Genomic DNA, 14,199 nt, shown 5'->3' on the forward strand with positions numbered 1-14,199 from the left:
TGCTACCCAAGTAGGTCAAGCAGCAGGGTCAGTAAATCCTAGATTTGTTAGGAACCATCTGAATCTATTTAATCTATCTATCTATCTATTTATCTATCTATCATCTATCTCTCTTATCTAATTTTTTATTTATTGCACTTCTATACTGTTCTTCATTGCTAAAAGCAATTCAAGATTGGCATCTATTAAAACTAAAGTTCATAATTCACCCTGATGTTAAAACTCCAACTGGCAACAATGGTGTCAGTAGTACAGTACTTCATGGTGGACTTGGCTACACCTGGGACCATTCCACAGGGACAGGTTTATGTTTTGTGGGTATGGGATACTTCCCAATAACATCTGGAGTAAAGATGTTCATGAGAGAGCTGGCTCATCTGCATGCTAGTGTGCCTTCACCTACGTAGCTGATCTATGAGAGTGGTTGTAGTCTGATACTAGAGCAGGTAACAAGAGAAGTCCTGTCATATCAGAGAGACTTACAGCACAGTCGAAGCAGTTGAAGGATGAGTGAAAGTAAGGCCGCGTTCCGAGCCCATACATTTTTATAAACATTTCGGACATAAAGAGCCCTAAGAAAATGAATTCTGCATAGTCTGAAACAAACAGAGAAATAGGGAGAGGTACAGGGTCAGAGCCAAGCACTTCCATATGTCAAAATGACCCCCCCATCTGTTTCCACAGCATGAACCACCCCTCACTCAACCTTTAATTATCCCCCACTTTATTAAACAGAAGCAGCCTCTCTTGGTGTTCCCTAGATGAAAGAAGCCAAAATACATAGTAATATGTTATTGTTTGAAAAACTGCCAACACCTACTAGAGACCTATAAGTATCCTATGGAGAACCTAAGCACACTAGACCAGGTGTGGGAAACCGCAGGCTCAAGGCCCAAACCTGGCCTCTCTTTCTGGCCCTTGGGGTTTTTGCTTGGATGGAATGCATCCTTGAACTCTGATAATGCCTCTTGCTCACCTGAATGGAGAAGACAGAGAGGTGTTTGAGTGTGTACGGAAACTAGCCTACTGTAGAAAGGTAAAAATTTCATTTATTACTCCCTCCTTCCTGGCCCTGCCCACCATTGGCATGTGGCCCTTGGAAGGATGCCCAGATTGCGGTGAGCAGCCTTCAGGCTGAAAAAGGATCACCACCCCTGCCCTAGAGCATGAAAGGTCCCTTACAGCACAATCCTATACAGGCTTACTGAAAAGTAAGTCCTGTTGAGCTCAATGAGACTTACTCCCAAGTTAGCATGCATAGCATAGGAGCCTTTGTTTACAATTTCCTTGCTTCCCAACGAGCTTAGATTTCTTTCTCATGAGCTGAGAAACATCAGCAATTATCATCTGCTGTAGCAATAAGTGCTGAGATACAGAAATAGACCCCCATCAGAATTATGTTGCTCTTCCAGCCCAGCACAGGAAAGGACTCCTGGGGCGGCAGGGGGAGGGCACACAACCTAGAAGGCATAAATGGTCTTAAAATAGTGATCAACCTTCCTGTCAGAATTAAAAAATATAATCCAGAAGTCATATGTCTTCATGACCTAGTTCTCATTGAGGTTGGTAAATTTGGGACTGGGCTGTATTCCTTCAGACTGCAGGTGGGAGTCACATGACTGAATGCTCCTCCAGACCGAAATTAAAATAAAGTAAAATCCTGTGAACGGAAGACTAAAAATGGGTTGTTTCCACACTAATGCTCTTTAGTGCTGCTGAGCATTGCTTTTCTTCAGTCTGTTGGTAAAGTTGGAACCAGATTTAAAAGAGAGGTTCAACATAATATGGTGATACAGCAATTTCCTTCCCATAGTAGAGATCAAAGGATACCTTCTGAATTAAAATATATTTGAGTATAAATAAAAATAAATAAAACCAAACAACAATATCCAGGAGTTAATACAGATGCTAACTTTAAGAGAGAGTTTAATCACATGGACCTCATATAGAACTCATCATCACTGTCTTGTAACTGGCTATGCCTCTGATAAATGTCCACGGCTAAAGGAGGATGGGCCTGTTACAGTAAAAACTGAACAAGCTTGCTGAACAAACTCCTACTAGACAAGGATCAGGAGGGCTCCCCATGTAAAACAAAAGTACAGGGGCTCTAGTACTCACAGAGGAAGTCAGATAGCCACTCTGGCTGGTTGTAGTGTACTATAGCAACACACAAAGTGTTGAGAGCTACCAGACTGAGGACTGTCCAGTAAAAGGCCTGAGTTTTGACAATTCGACGGATATAGAAACGCAACCTCCGCTCCTTTTTGTGAAAGAAAGTAGCGTTTTCCAGCTTGGCACTTTTGATGCTGGCTCGAGCAAAGGGTGAACCTGGCAAGAAGAGACAAACATTAGAAAGAGAAAGGTCTTAGGGCATTTAACCTACCAAAACTGGCTCAACCCTGTGGTCTATCCAACCCAGTATCCTTTCAGTGACAATGACAGCACATAAAGCACGACAGGAAAGTCTCTGGCCCTGCACTAGGTAGATGTGGAATATATCTCATTGTCAGTAAGGTCTCATCTCGATCCTCAATAGGCATAACTGACTATAGCCCTCTATTAGGAAGAAGTCTTATCATCTTTACAGAGCGTGGCCTCATCAGCTATATTTGTCCTGAAGAGAATTACCAGGTGCTCCTTCTTTGCTGCTCACTAGATATTTGATGCTGGTCATAGCCAAAGAACTTCTATTAAGCATGACAGCAAAGGCCTTCCTGGCCTGGTACGCTACCTCCAACAACTTCTGAACTAAACAGTGTAAAAGAAGCAATATGGTGGCCTGTCATTCACTGTCTGCCTTCCCAGCACTGTCCTATATGCAGTAGAAAGACTGACAAGATTCCACAGAAGGTGCTAGTGGTTGCAGACTTGCAATTAAGAATGCCAATTGGTAGAGTAACTGCTGCTTGTATAAGGAGCAGCACTAGAAACGTGATCGGGTCTCTGACAGAGCAGCAACACTTGCATGTGCGCAAATACACATTTGCTGTAGTCTGCTAACATTTATATTTACTTAGCTATGTATTTTAAGCCTCCTCCTCCTCGGGAATGGCCCTAACACTGTTCTTCTGCTAGTGGACCAGGACCTGCTACCGGGCCATGCCCTGATCTTGGGTAAGTCACAACAAAGATGAGCATCATACACATAGATGGTAACGAATTAGTAAGTAGGTCCCCAAATGTATGTCTGGATGAATGGTAGGCACCGAGTCTGAAATGGTAGGTGACTCCTGCACCTCACCCCACCCCACCATGCCTATTTGACCTACCCACTGAGGAGATGTCAGCCAGCGGGTCATCTGCTTCCTCTGGGTTCAGCAGATCTGTCTTGCTTTTCTTGATTGTGGCCCTCCGAAGAGCTCCAACAATAGGAACATCGCAAGAAAAACAGACATTATCCTCAAGGTCCCTTGATTAGACTCATCAGAATCAAAAGATATTTATTTATTTTTACTTATTTTGTTTTCAGAATTTATAAACCACCTAATATAGAATATCTAAGCCAGGGTGGTGATATTCAGGCCCAGAGGCTGCCTATGGCTTATTATTATTATTATTATTATTATTATTATTATTATTATTATTATTATTATTATACCACCTGTTGGGATAAGCCATAATTTTTGCATGATTTTTAGCTATTGTTTTCAGGCTCATGGCACAGTTAACCACAGTATTTCCATTGCTTGAATGTAACAATCCTTACACAGTCCATAATCAAAGTAGATCAAGCCCACATCCCAATGTGACTGCTAGCTTGCTGTTTCCCTCCTGCTCCTGCATAAAATAGTCTGTAGAAGACGGTGGCTTACCATCAAAGGGGTGACGAGGCTCTCCTTCTATATCATCTTCAGCCAGGATCACTTCTTCTAGGACAAATGTGCGGAATTAAACTATGGGCAGCATTAAGCTTTGTAGGAGGCAAGTGAGCCAAATGCATCAAAGAAGAGATGGGTAGCTCCAGAACATGTTTGGGCAGACAGTTGCCCAAAGAAACCCACCTCTCATGCAATGAAAAGGGAAGCCAAGTGGCCAAAACAAACTAACTTGGGCAGGAACCTGTGAAAGGAAGGTCAGCTTTCTTATTTGGCCTTGGGGTTGTTTTTACACACACCCAAATATGTATCACAGGAATTCTCAAAATGTCTCCCTATTATCCACATATTGTTATATATTTTTAATACTACTTATGAAACTAAGGGGTGACCACCCACACACTGTGCTGGTCAATGCAAGGCAAATGGCAAGGGGTTACGTACATTGACATCACTTCTCCATCTCCTGCTGTGCTGTGAACAGTACACACAATCTGAGATTTCTTACATCTGCTGTGCAGAGACAAGAATTCTGCTGCAAGTTGTATATGGATAACTATGCACCCCTGACCCAAACAAAATCCTAGGAAGACATGTCATTTGCTGTCCACATTCAGTGCCCATCAGCACCCATCCTAGTGTGACATGCACCATTGTCGCTGATTCTGTCACTAGAAGCTCAGCTCAGTGCCTTATATGCAGGTCACACTAGACACAAATAAGGAGATCAGTGATCAGGGTAACAATGTGGGGATATGAATTTGATTGGAGAAGTACTGTTGGATAGGTAGCTTTCAACCCTTTTCTCCCACACCATTTCCATTCTTTAAATAACATCTTCAGCTCTAGTGCAGCTATTAGCTACACAACAGAAACACAGGCACAGATACTAAGCATGTCTCCCCAAACTTTGGAAGCCAAGAATAGCTTGGGGGAAGAATTTAGTTTGGGAAAGGGTGTGGGAGGAAAGGGTTAAACACTCCCTTCCTCAAGTGCTTTCCCCTTGATTGAATTAGCAGCTCCAGACAAGTAAAAAACAAGCACATTAAAAAGAGAAGATCCAGATCATGCACAATCACATCACAAATAGTCTGGCCCTTATTAGGGTTCATGAAGTCCTCTGATTCATCCACAATTACAGCGATGATTAAAAGATACATAGAATTTGGCTTCTGTTTTCAGAGGCTTTCTGAACCAGATACTTCCAAGTCAAAATATTTATACTCAATTTATTTCTGTTTTACCCTTAATACACAATAATATAAGCAGTAAGTAATCATTATAAGCAATAAAGTGATTTTATTAATTCACTGAAATAGAAATATTCAGCTGAAAGAGTCAAATATATTTTTCTCAGAACAAAACTTCAACAAACAACTCTTCAAGTTCACCCTCTAAGACTCCAAAAGCGAAAGTACAAAACTGAGATGTTTCTTAAAAGTTGGAAACTTTTCATGTATTGGACAAAATCACAATTTTATCTAACAAAAGCCTCATTTTGTGAAATAAGTAAATAGCAACTATTAACACAAAATCTCTCCCCCACTTATTATTTTTTATGGTAGGTCTGAAGCACTTTTTGATAAACTTCATGTTCACATGTACACCAGCTCAGAGCCTGGCTTAACACACCAGTCAGTCTCTACTACAGAGACAGGCAAGATTGTGGGAGTTTCCCATAAGGCAAAACTGAGAAATCAGCAATTCCAAAACACTTGAGCTGAACTTGTAGTGTTGGTCATAAAATTAGCAATGTGGAGAATAAGAATAACCTGTCACACTCAAACCAGAGGATAAAATCTTTAAGTCGGCTTCTAAGAGAAAAGCCAGGAAGTGCAGCAAATAGCAGAAGAGGGCATGTGGGATTAAGAGGGATGGAGCGGTACTTGCCTGCTTTGGAGATCCACTCCATATAGCCATTGAGCTCCCGTTCAATCTGCTGCTGTCTTCTCAGCTTCAGAAATGCTCGCCGGTTCTCCACCCGCTCCCTTTCTTTGGCAAACTCCCTATAGGTAAGAATGTGACAGATTGCTAAAGGTTCTCCATGATTCTGGCTGAATCACAAGAGGAATAAGAAGAGATAAGAAGAACCCTTCTGGATCAGACCAAAGGCCTATCTAGTCTAGACTTCTTTTCCCACAATGGGCAATCAGATGCACACCTGAAGAAATGTCTCCACTCCACATTGTACAGCTCAGACACTGAGATCCAGCTCAAAGGGTCTTCTGGCGGTTCCCTCACTGCGAGAAGTGAAGTTACAGGGAACCAGGCAGAGGGCATTCTCAGTAGTGGCACCCACCTTGTGGAATGCCATCCCATCAGATGTCAGGGAGATAAATAACTATGCAATTTTTAGAAGACATCTGAAGGCTATCCTTTATAGGAAAGTTTTTAATGTTTGATGTTTTATTATGTTTTATATCTGTTGGAAGCCAACCAGAGTGGCTTGGGCAACCCTGTCAGATGGGCAGGGTACAAATATAACAAAACAACAACAGCAACAGCAGCAGCAGCAGCAGCAACAACAACAACAACGCCTCTGGGAAGTCCACAAGCAAGACGTTTGTGCAACAGCACTCTCTTGTTTGTGATCCTCAGCTACTGGTATTCAGAGACATATTGCCTTTGTTACTGGAAGTAGTACACTGTCATTATGACTACTAGTCGCTGATAGCCTTATTCTCTGTAAAGAACAACACAGAAGGGAAACAAAATCAAGACACAGAGCTACACAGTGAGTGTTTGAAGATCAAAGGTAGAAATGAACCCTGTCATGGTGTTCAGTTGCTGTTAAACTTCATTTCATTTGCAGGGCTGAGAAAGGCAATTCCAAGCTCTGTCTAGGACAGGTGTAATACATACTTACCCAGAAAGCACCCCCAGCACAAGGTTGAGCATAAAAAAGGATCCAATGATGATGAGGGGGATGAAGTACAGCCAGTTCCAAGCACTCCCTGAGGCATCATTACTCTGCAGGAGGAATACAGAGGTGGTGAAGTTATAGGATGGTAACATAAAGGAACACATTTTGCATGGACACCATTCAGAATAGGCCTTAAAACAAGGCTCCTAAATCAATGCTTGGAGGATAGCCTTATAATAAGTTAGCCAAACAACACAGGAATGGGCAAACTGAACCAAGTATGTGGTGTAAGAACAATCCATCTTGATGTCTCCTGAATTCTTAGGTACAGGAATCCCTCAGATGTGATCACAAGAAAATATGGCTCATTCCCAACGACTGTGACTGTCACTCTAACTACCAATAGAAAGAGTCGATAGTGAGGTTGTTATTCAATAAACCTATATCTTTGCAGATGAGCTAAATGGCCACTCTCTTCCCTGAGTACCTGTGCATTCACATGTACACATTAAACCAGAATTTGACATAGTGTGACATGAGAACCAGGCTACTGAGTCAGACCTTTGATCCATCAAGGTCAGTATTGTCTACACTAACTGGCAGAAGCTCTTGGGATTCTCACACAGATGTCCTTCCGAGGCTTACCTGGCGATTTAACCTGGGGCTTTCTGCATGCATGGCGGATGCTCTTCCACTGAGCTACATCCTTTCCCCCTGGATTTACATGTGAGTATAAGACATAGGTTACAAGAAGCAGCCTTAAAATGAGGTAGTCCAGTGGTTGACATACAGCACAGTCATCAGCAATCAATAGTTTCAGGCTGAGGTCTTTAGAGATCCTAGGATTGAAGCTGGCCCCTCATACACAAACAGCACATACCTCAGCACTGATGTTGGAAGATAGGGTCCATAGCGCAATGACAGAGCATACGCTTTTTTGGAAGTATTTTTATTAAAGAGTGTGTGGAGTGTCTCTCTCTCTCATATTTTTACATGTATCATTTTTGCAAATCAGTTACATTTGTTGAGACACTGTGATAGGTCCCAGGTATCTCCATTTGAAGGTTCTCCAATACGGTAGCTGGGCTAGGATATATCTATGCTTGAGTCTTTGGAGAGTGGCTGGCTAAGCCAAACTAGTAGGCACTTAAATAGATTGTAGGTTGTTATGCATATTGTTTTTTCTTCACTATGCATATTATTTTTTCTTCACAGGGGAACCCAATTCTCACTGTAAAGACAACACGCGGTGGGAGGGGATTATCTCTCTACTTCCCACTAAGATTGAAATAAAGATTCCATGCCATAACTGTTGCCACTAATTGTGGGACTAGGAGCTTTAGGTGGTGGTGGGGGGAATCATTGGTGCAAAGGGACTTTTCCCTAGTCCTCCAAGATACAGTATATTTGGGGGAGGGAGAGGCAATGATCTCCATTCCAATCCCAGGAGTGGGGTGCAGATATAAGACTTCATTTCTCATGAACTGCCTTTACAGTAAGAATTGGGTCTCCCTTGCCCTTGCCCTTACTTAAGAAAAAAATAAGCTACCGTCTACCATGTGTTAAGTGCACATCTAGTCTGACCTTCAGAGTAGGCAGTAGACACTAGTTGGACCAATGGTTTGATTTTGTATGAGACAATTTGTATGTCAAGGGGAAAGGCTCAAGAGATATTGCTTCTAGGCCCATTGCTCTGTTTCTATTAGAACAGGGTTTCCCAAAGTTGGATCTACAGTTGTTGGGTCTACAGCTGTTGGGTCTACAGCTCCCATTTCCCTAGCTACCAGGGCCAGTGATCAGGGATGATGGGAGTTGTAGTCCAACAACAGCTGGAGACCCAACTTGGGAAAGCTCTGCATTAGACCACTGGGTTGTTAAGTTTCATGAGTATGTAAAAGACTGTAGCAGCAAAGATGATGGAAACAGGAAACGGGTGAACTTCTTGCAAAGGTGAACAACCCACTTTTACATCTCAACAGAACTGGTGGCCCATAAAGGTGGCCCATAAAACATGTACTTAAATTTAAGGTGTGTGCTAGAAAGTTCTTCCCTGTAACAACTGTAACCAGAACCTGGAAGTCGTGGCTTTCTGGGGTTTTTTGTCCTAGCTCCTAAACAAGTCAACTTCCATAACCAGTGTTCTTCTTTCATCTGTTACCATAAGTACAGAAACGAGTCTTCTTTGGTTCTTCTCTGTCTTACTGACACCATCAATAGAAACCATGGTCCTTGCTCCATACCCTGCTATCAAAAGCCTCCTGCAATAGAATTCCAGCCATGCTTTGCTTGTATGCAGATAGTTCTCCAACAGAAAGTAGCTTGCCTCTCCTCTGTACCTTGAAAGCCAACATTAGCAACGGGTCACAGGTTTGCCCCAAGGAATGTGCTAATGGAACGAACCCTTTTGTGAAGCCTGGCTACTCGGCAGTGGCTGTAGGGCACTAGAAGTAGGAGCTTTGTATGGATTGCATATATGTGAGCCACTAACAACTCCTTGTCCCCATTTCTCCCTTCTAACTATAGGCTGAGGAACAAAAAGATATTGTGCAACTGTGGCAGCTGGTGAACCCCAGCCTTCAAGAGCGCACTGAACAGCCAGGTGACTTAGCACATAAAGGACTCCACAGTCACTTGAGAGGCTTCTATGTCTAACCATCTTCTTCCCACACAAATATCTGACACAATTGTTGACTCACGACAGGTGCAAGAACAATCTAAACCTCACACAGTTTCTACCTCATCACTTACACTGGAGCTCTCCGAGGTGAACGGTGTTAAAAATAGTAAGTTTTAGCATTTATTTAGGGCTTCTGAGAATCCCAAGCACACTATATTTCTTATCTTAGTTATCTGGGGCGGATGGGGGGCGGACGTGAAAGAAAGCTCAGTATTATCCTCATAACTGCAAATGGGTGGGTGGTTAAGGAGTAGGACCGAGACGTCAAGAAATCACGAGGATCATGCCCACAGAGAAAACTCAGTTCACATCCTGGGCTTATTTGCACAGTCAAGAACCAGAGGTTGTTATCTCAAGGATTGCTATTCTGAGGTTATTCATACGCTCTGGTTGCTGATTATCTTGCATCATTCATAGGCATCTGCTTTCTTTTTTAAAAAAGTGAAACTGTGAACTTCACATCTGCCATAATCTACCCAGTTATTGTTTACATGACAACTTGTCCTGGGATGAAAGAATAACTCGTTGATTATTACCATGCATATGATAGTATCAGGTTACAGAGCACGTTTAGCGCAGATGTCCTCAACCTGGTGTCCTCCAGGAGTTTTGGAGCCCCAGCTAGCATAGTTATTTAAAAGGTATGATAGGAGTTATAGTCTAAAACATTTGAATAGCCCAAGGTTGGGAAAAACTGGTTTAGGGGGTTTTCTATTGGGGTATTTCTGTAGACAGCTCCTCTGTTAATAATCAACCTCTGGTTTGGGGTGAAGTACTTCCCAGAGGATCTAAATTTAGTAGAGGAGCTAAAGCACACTAAAATGGCCTCTCACAGATTCATGTATTAATTCAAATGCATGAAATTTGTCTACGGAAGCCCAGGACCAAAATGCTTGCCTTAGAGCACTGCAGAATTCCTCCTTCTACATTTTATATCATTTATTTGTTTTACTATTTTAAAATGGTAAACCCCCTTCACAGAAAGGTGGTAGATAAATGCAACAAATAAACCAACAAACCATTGTCTCTGCCTAACATTTATTTTGAGCTTCTGGAGAAGGCAAACTCATTGGGTTCAACTTGGTTCTACATCGATGATAACTCTATTGATTCATTGTGTGAGAACTCTGTGGACTTATCCAGACAATTAAGATATGTGTACCCAAACTGCATATTGTAGGAACTCCATGATGAGGGTTGCCCATGCTTCGTTTTTTAAGTTCATAGCAGCTGGGAAGGGGATGGAATCAGGACTGAATGTCTGCACTCCATCTCCTAGTTTCCCCTTCTTTTTCAGTTTCCTACCCACAAATCACTCCACACTTCCACCTCATCACTACCCCCCCCCATCCCTACTCCACTCCACACAACACAATAGCCTGCTTTTTCATCCAATAGTGGTCTCTCTTCTTTTTCCACAACCAGGTTGGTCTGCCCGCCCCATGTTTTTCTGTTTACCTCTCCACAGATCTCTCTGCACTTCCATTTCTCAATCCTCCCCATGCCCTTCTTCCATCTCTAATTTTGTTCTGTTCCTGTCGTTAGTCCCTGCACACACACACTCCCATCTACTGTTCACGGAGTTCCGTAGCAAAAGCACAGAAAGAATTCACTCTCCCAGAAATTCACACGCTGAGAAGACATGTCAGACAGAATAAGTGACCCATGTAGCATGAATGGCTGCTACAGGCTAGAAAAGCTGGTGCCATTATGTAGTTGTAATGATGCAGACATTCTCTCACCCCCTGATTGGCTTCAGCAAGTGTTAGATGTTCCCATAAAGATGTGGGAAAGAGATGCAAACAATGGGTGTGTAGAATGCTCCCAAGGTGCCACAAATAGGCAGACAGGTCTGTTGCGAAGGCACATAGTCCATTGGCACAGTCCAAGTGGATTGAGGGAGTCCAGCTCGTCAATAGCCACAGGGGCCCAATGAATTATCTCCCTGAGAGAAGATGCCCTCTACTATATTTTCTATTGACTTCACTTCCCAAAATATTAAAATACTGTTTGCTAGTATAATACAGAAGACAGGAGTGCCTGGCGTGCTCTGGTCCATGGGGTCACGAAGAGTCAGACACGACTAAACGACTAAACAACAACAAAATATAATATAAGTGTTCCAATGAGTTCTCCTTTGGCAGTAGAATGTCACCATTTATTCTAAGAACTTCTTCCTATCTACAGTAATTGCTTTCCTTTCCCATGATTGCTCAATGTGTAGATGAGCTGACCCCATGTGCAGATTGGTTCCATCTGACAATGGGTTTGGGAGAAGCAGAGAAAGTCAGGGGGTCTGAGCCATGGCTGCCCTGGTGTTGTTAGATTCCCAACACCCATCAGTCCCAGTCAGCATAGCTAGTGGTCAAGAATGATAGAAGCTGTAGTTCATGAACATTTAGAGCAGAGCTTTCCAAACTTTTCATGCTGGTGACACACTTTTTAGACATGCATCATTTCATGACACAGTAATTCAGTTTTACCAGCAAACTGGAGGTTAAATTCACCCCTTTCCAGCCCTAGGAGGAGCGTGGGGAGTGTTCGCATGACACACCTACACATATGACACACAGTTTGGAAAGCTCCAATCTAGAGGGCTGCAGGTTGCCTATCCTTGGAATAAGTCATCAAAGGGGTCATAATCAATTATTTGTTGATTGCTGTTTTAACTGTTGATTATCTCTATGCTGTATTCTACTCTTTTATTGTGGTATAAGGTAGCTTAGGACTTTTTGTGAAGGGCGGGTAATAAACGCACCAAATAAAAAATTAAATAAATAACCTGATGCTGCATTCATCAAGTAAATAGCTCAGTCCACAGACCATGAGACTTTTAATTTCGGGGTTGTGGGTTCGAGTCCCATGTTGGGCAAAAGATTCCCGCATTGCAGGAGGTTGGACTAGATGACCCTCATGGTTCCTTCCAACTCTACAATTCTATGATTCTGTGAACTGGAACTAGGAAAGAAAAGAGAATCTGAGAGTGGGGGTGGCTTGCTCATGCCCTATTCTTTCTTGGAAACAGTCATATGCATAAACTCCAGCCACGTTACATTTATAGAGAGTCTACAGGGAGAAGGAACACAACCGTTTTCAAAAAATGTATAGGAGACCTACATGGGGGGTGAGGGTGGGAAGGCACAGGAGAGTAATGGAGCCAATTTGGGTAGAAAGAAACTAGTTTCCTTTCCCAAGATACTAGGAATGAAAAGATGTGCTGGTTAGTTATCCAGGGCACCTTCAAAAACGCACAGGACACAGAGAAAAGAGGACAAAGTGGGCGCAGGAAAGTGATGCGAGAACATGGAGGGAAAGTACTATAGCAGAAAGCCCATCCAACATTAAAGTGGATGTTTCCTCTTTAACTATGCAATTTAAACAGAGCCTCACCATCTCCACCCCAAAGACTACAAAAAGCAGAAGCTCCCCCATCCCCCACAAATCATTTCTTTGCTCTTGTGATTGTTCTATCAGCAGGAGCATTCCTGCTTGCCAGACAAAACAATCCTCCTCTCCTCCACTTATGTGCTGTTCTGAGGTTTCACCTTACTCTTTAGAAAAGATTTGGGAAAGGTGTGTGTTGGGAGGAGATTGAGGAAAGCCCCGATGCTGGCTTCCACTTAATGCACCGGGTTAGCTGAATCTGGGCCATAGGATCTACCAGGTCAGTATGATGAGAAGGAATTCCACTAGATGGTGCATAACTGCGGGGCTCACTTCTGTTGAAAACTCCAGCTCTGCTCAATGGGACTTACTCTCAGGTAAACATGCAGCTGGAGGAGAAGGGGGAAGAGGCTGGAGAAAGAACTGTGAGTGGAGGGGTAACCTTACCCCACCCCACTGGAAACTCACCAAACCTACTGCACCAGTTATGTTAGGGCATTTTGTGATTTTATAGTTTATGTGACTTTGCGCTGAGTTCAATCTTTTTACATAGCCTTTTATGTCTTGTGGTAATTTATGTTTTAATTGATTATAGTTTAGGAATGATTTATCGTAATGGTTGATAGTGAATTTCTATTTAATTATTATTTACTGATATTTCGAGAGTTGATTTTATTGACAGTCGTACCTTGGATCCCGAACGCCTTGCGAGTCGAACGTTTTGGCTCCTGAACGCCGCAAACCTGGAAGTGAGTGTTCCGGTTTGTGAACGTTCTTTGGAACCCAAACATCCAACGTGACTTCCGCAGCTTCTGCAGCCAATTGGAAGCCGCACATTGGTTTCCGAACGTTTTGGAAGTCGAACAGACTTCCAGAATGGATTCAGTTCAACTTCCGAGGTACCACTGTATTACTTTATTTTTTTTATAAGTTTTTATTTTAAGTCATTTTTAAATGACTTACTTGTATTGAATTAGACGGTTATAGGATATGTGATCTTTGTTGTGTATTTTGTTGTTTCTTCAGCTTGCAAAGTGTCTTGTGTATAACAATATAGAAAGGGAGTATACAAATTAAAAAGTGAAATGAAGAAATGCAGCGTGAACATCTGAAGCAGTGTTGCGCTTATTTATTTAATAAATTTCTACTGCATCTTTCATCACACAGAGTTCCAAGGGTGGGTCACATAATTAAATCAAAATATGTTATAAATAACCATCACCTCTCACATAAATAAAACTCAAATAAAAATAAAACTCACATTTCCAATGAATACTTGACTACTCCTGCAACAAGACAACTAGTATTGGCTGCATCTCCCCCAAAACCTCTCCCTGCCAAAAGCTTGGGCAAAGGGATATGTTTTTAACTGTTGCCTAAAAGCAAATAAAGTTAGTGCAAGACTTGCAGTTAGCACTGGAATACTGGCAGTGTTTGTGCATGTGGTGCATTAATTG

At 42.3% G+C, this 14,199-nt stretch overlaps 1 protein-coding gene across 2 annotated transcripts in view; it reads right to left on the reverse strand.

The window, feature by feature from the left end:
- CACNA1A (calcium voltage-gated channel subunit alpha1 A) overlaps positions 1–14,199 on the reverse strand; it is a 268,936-nt gene that overhangs the window by 109,163 nt on the left and 145,574 nt on the right. For both annotated transcript variants that reach the window (XM_060271756.1, XM_060271755.1), the window contains exons 9-14: positions 6,685–6,788; positions 5,709–5,824; positions 3,815–3,869; positions 3,273–3,364; positions 2,122–2,331; positions 484–596 (exon numbers count right to left, since the gene is read on the reverse strand). In XM_060271756.1, the coding sequence (XP_060127739.1) occupies positions 484–596; positions 2,122–2,331; positions 3,273–3,364; positions 3,815–3,869; positions 5,709–5,824; positions 6,685–6,788 (690 nt within the window). The remainder of the gene's footprint in view (positions 1–483; positions 597–2,121; positions 2,332–3,272; positions 3,365–3,814; positions 3,870–5,708; positions 5,825–6,684; positions 6,789–14,199) is intronic.

The sequence above is a fragment of the Zootoca vivipara genome, chromosome 2, assembly GCF_963506605.1.
Source record: "Zootoca vivipara chromosome 2, rZooViv1.1, whole genome shotgun sequence".
Taxonomy (NCBI): domain Eukaryota; kingdom Metazoa; phylum Chordata; class Lepidosauria; order Squamata; family Lacertidae; genus Zootoca; species Zootoca vivipara.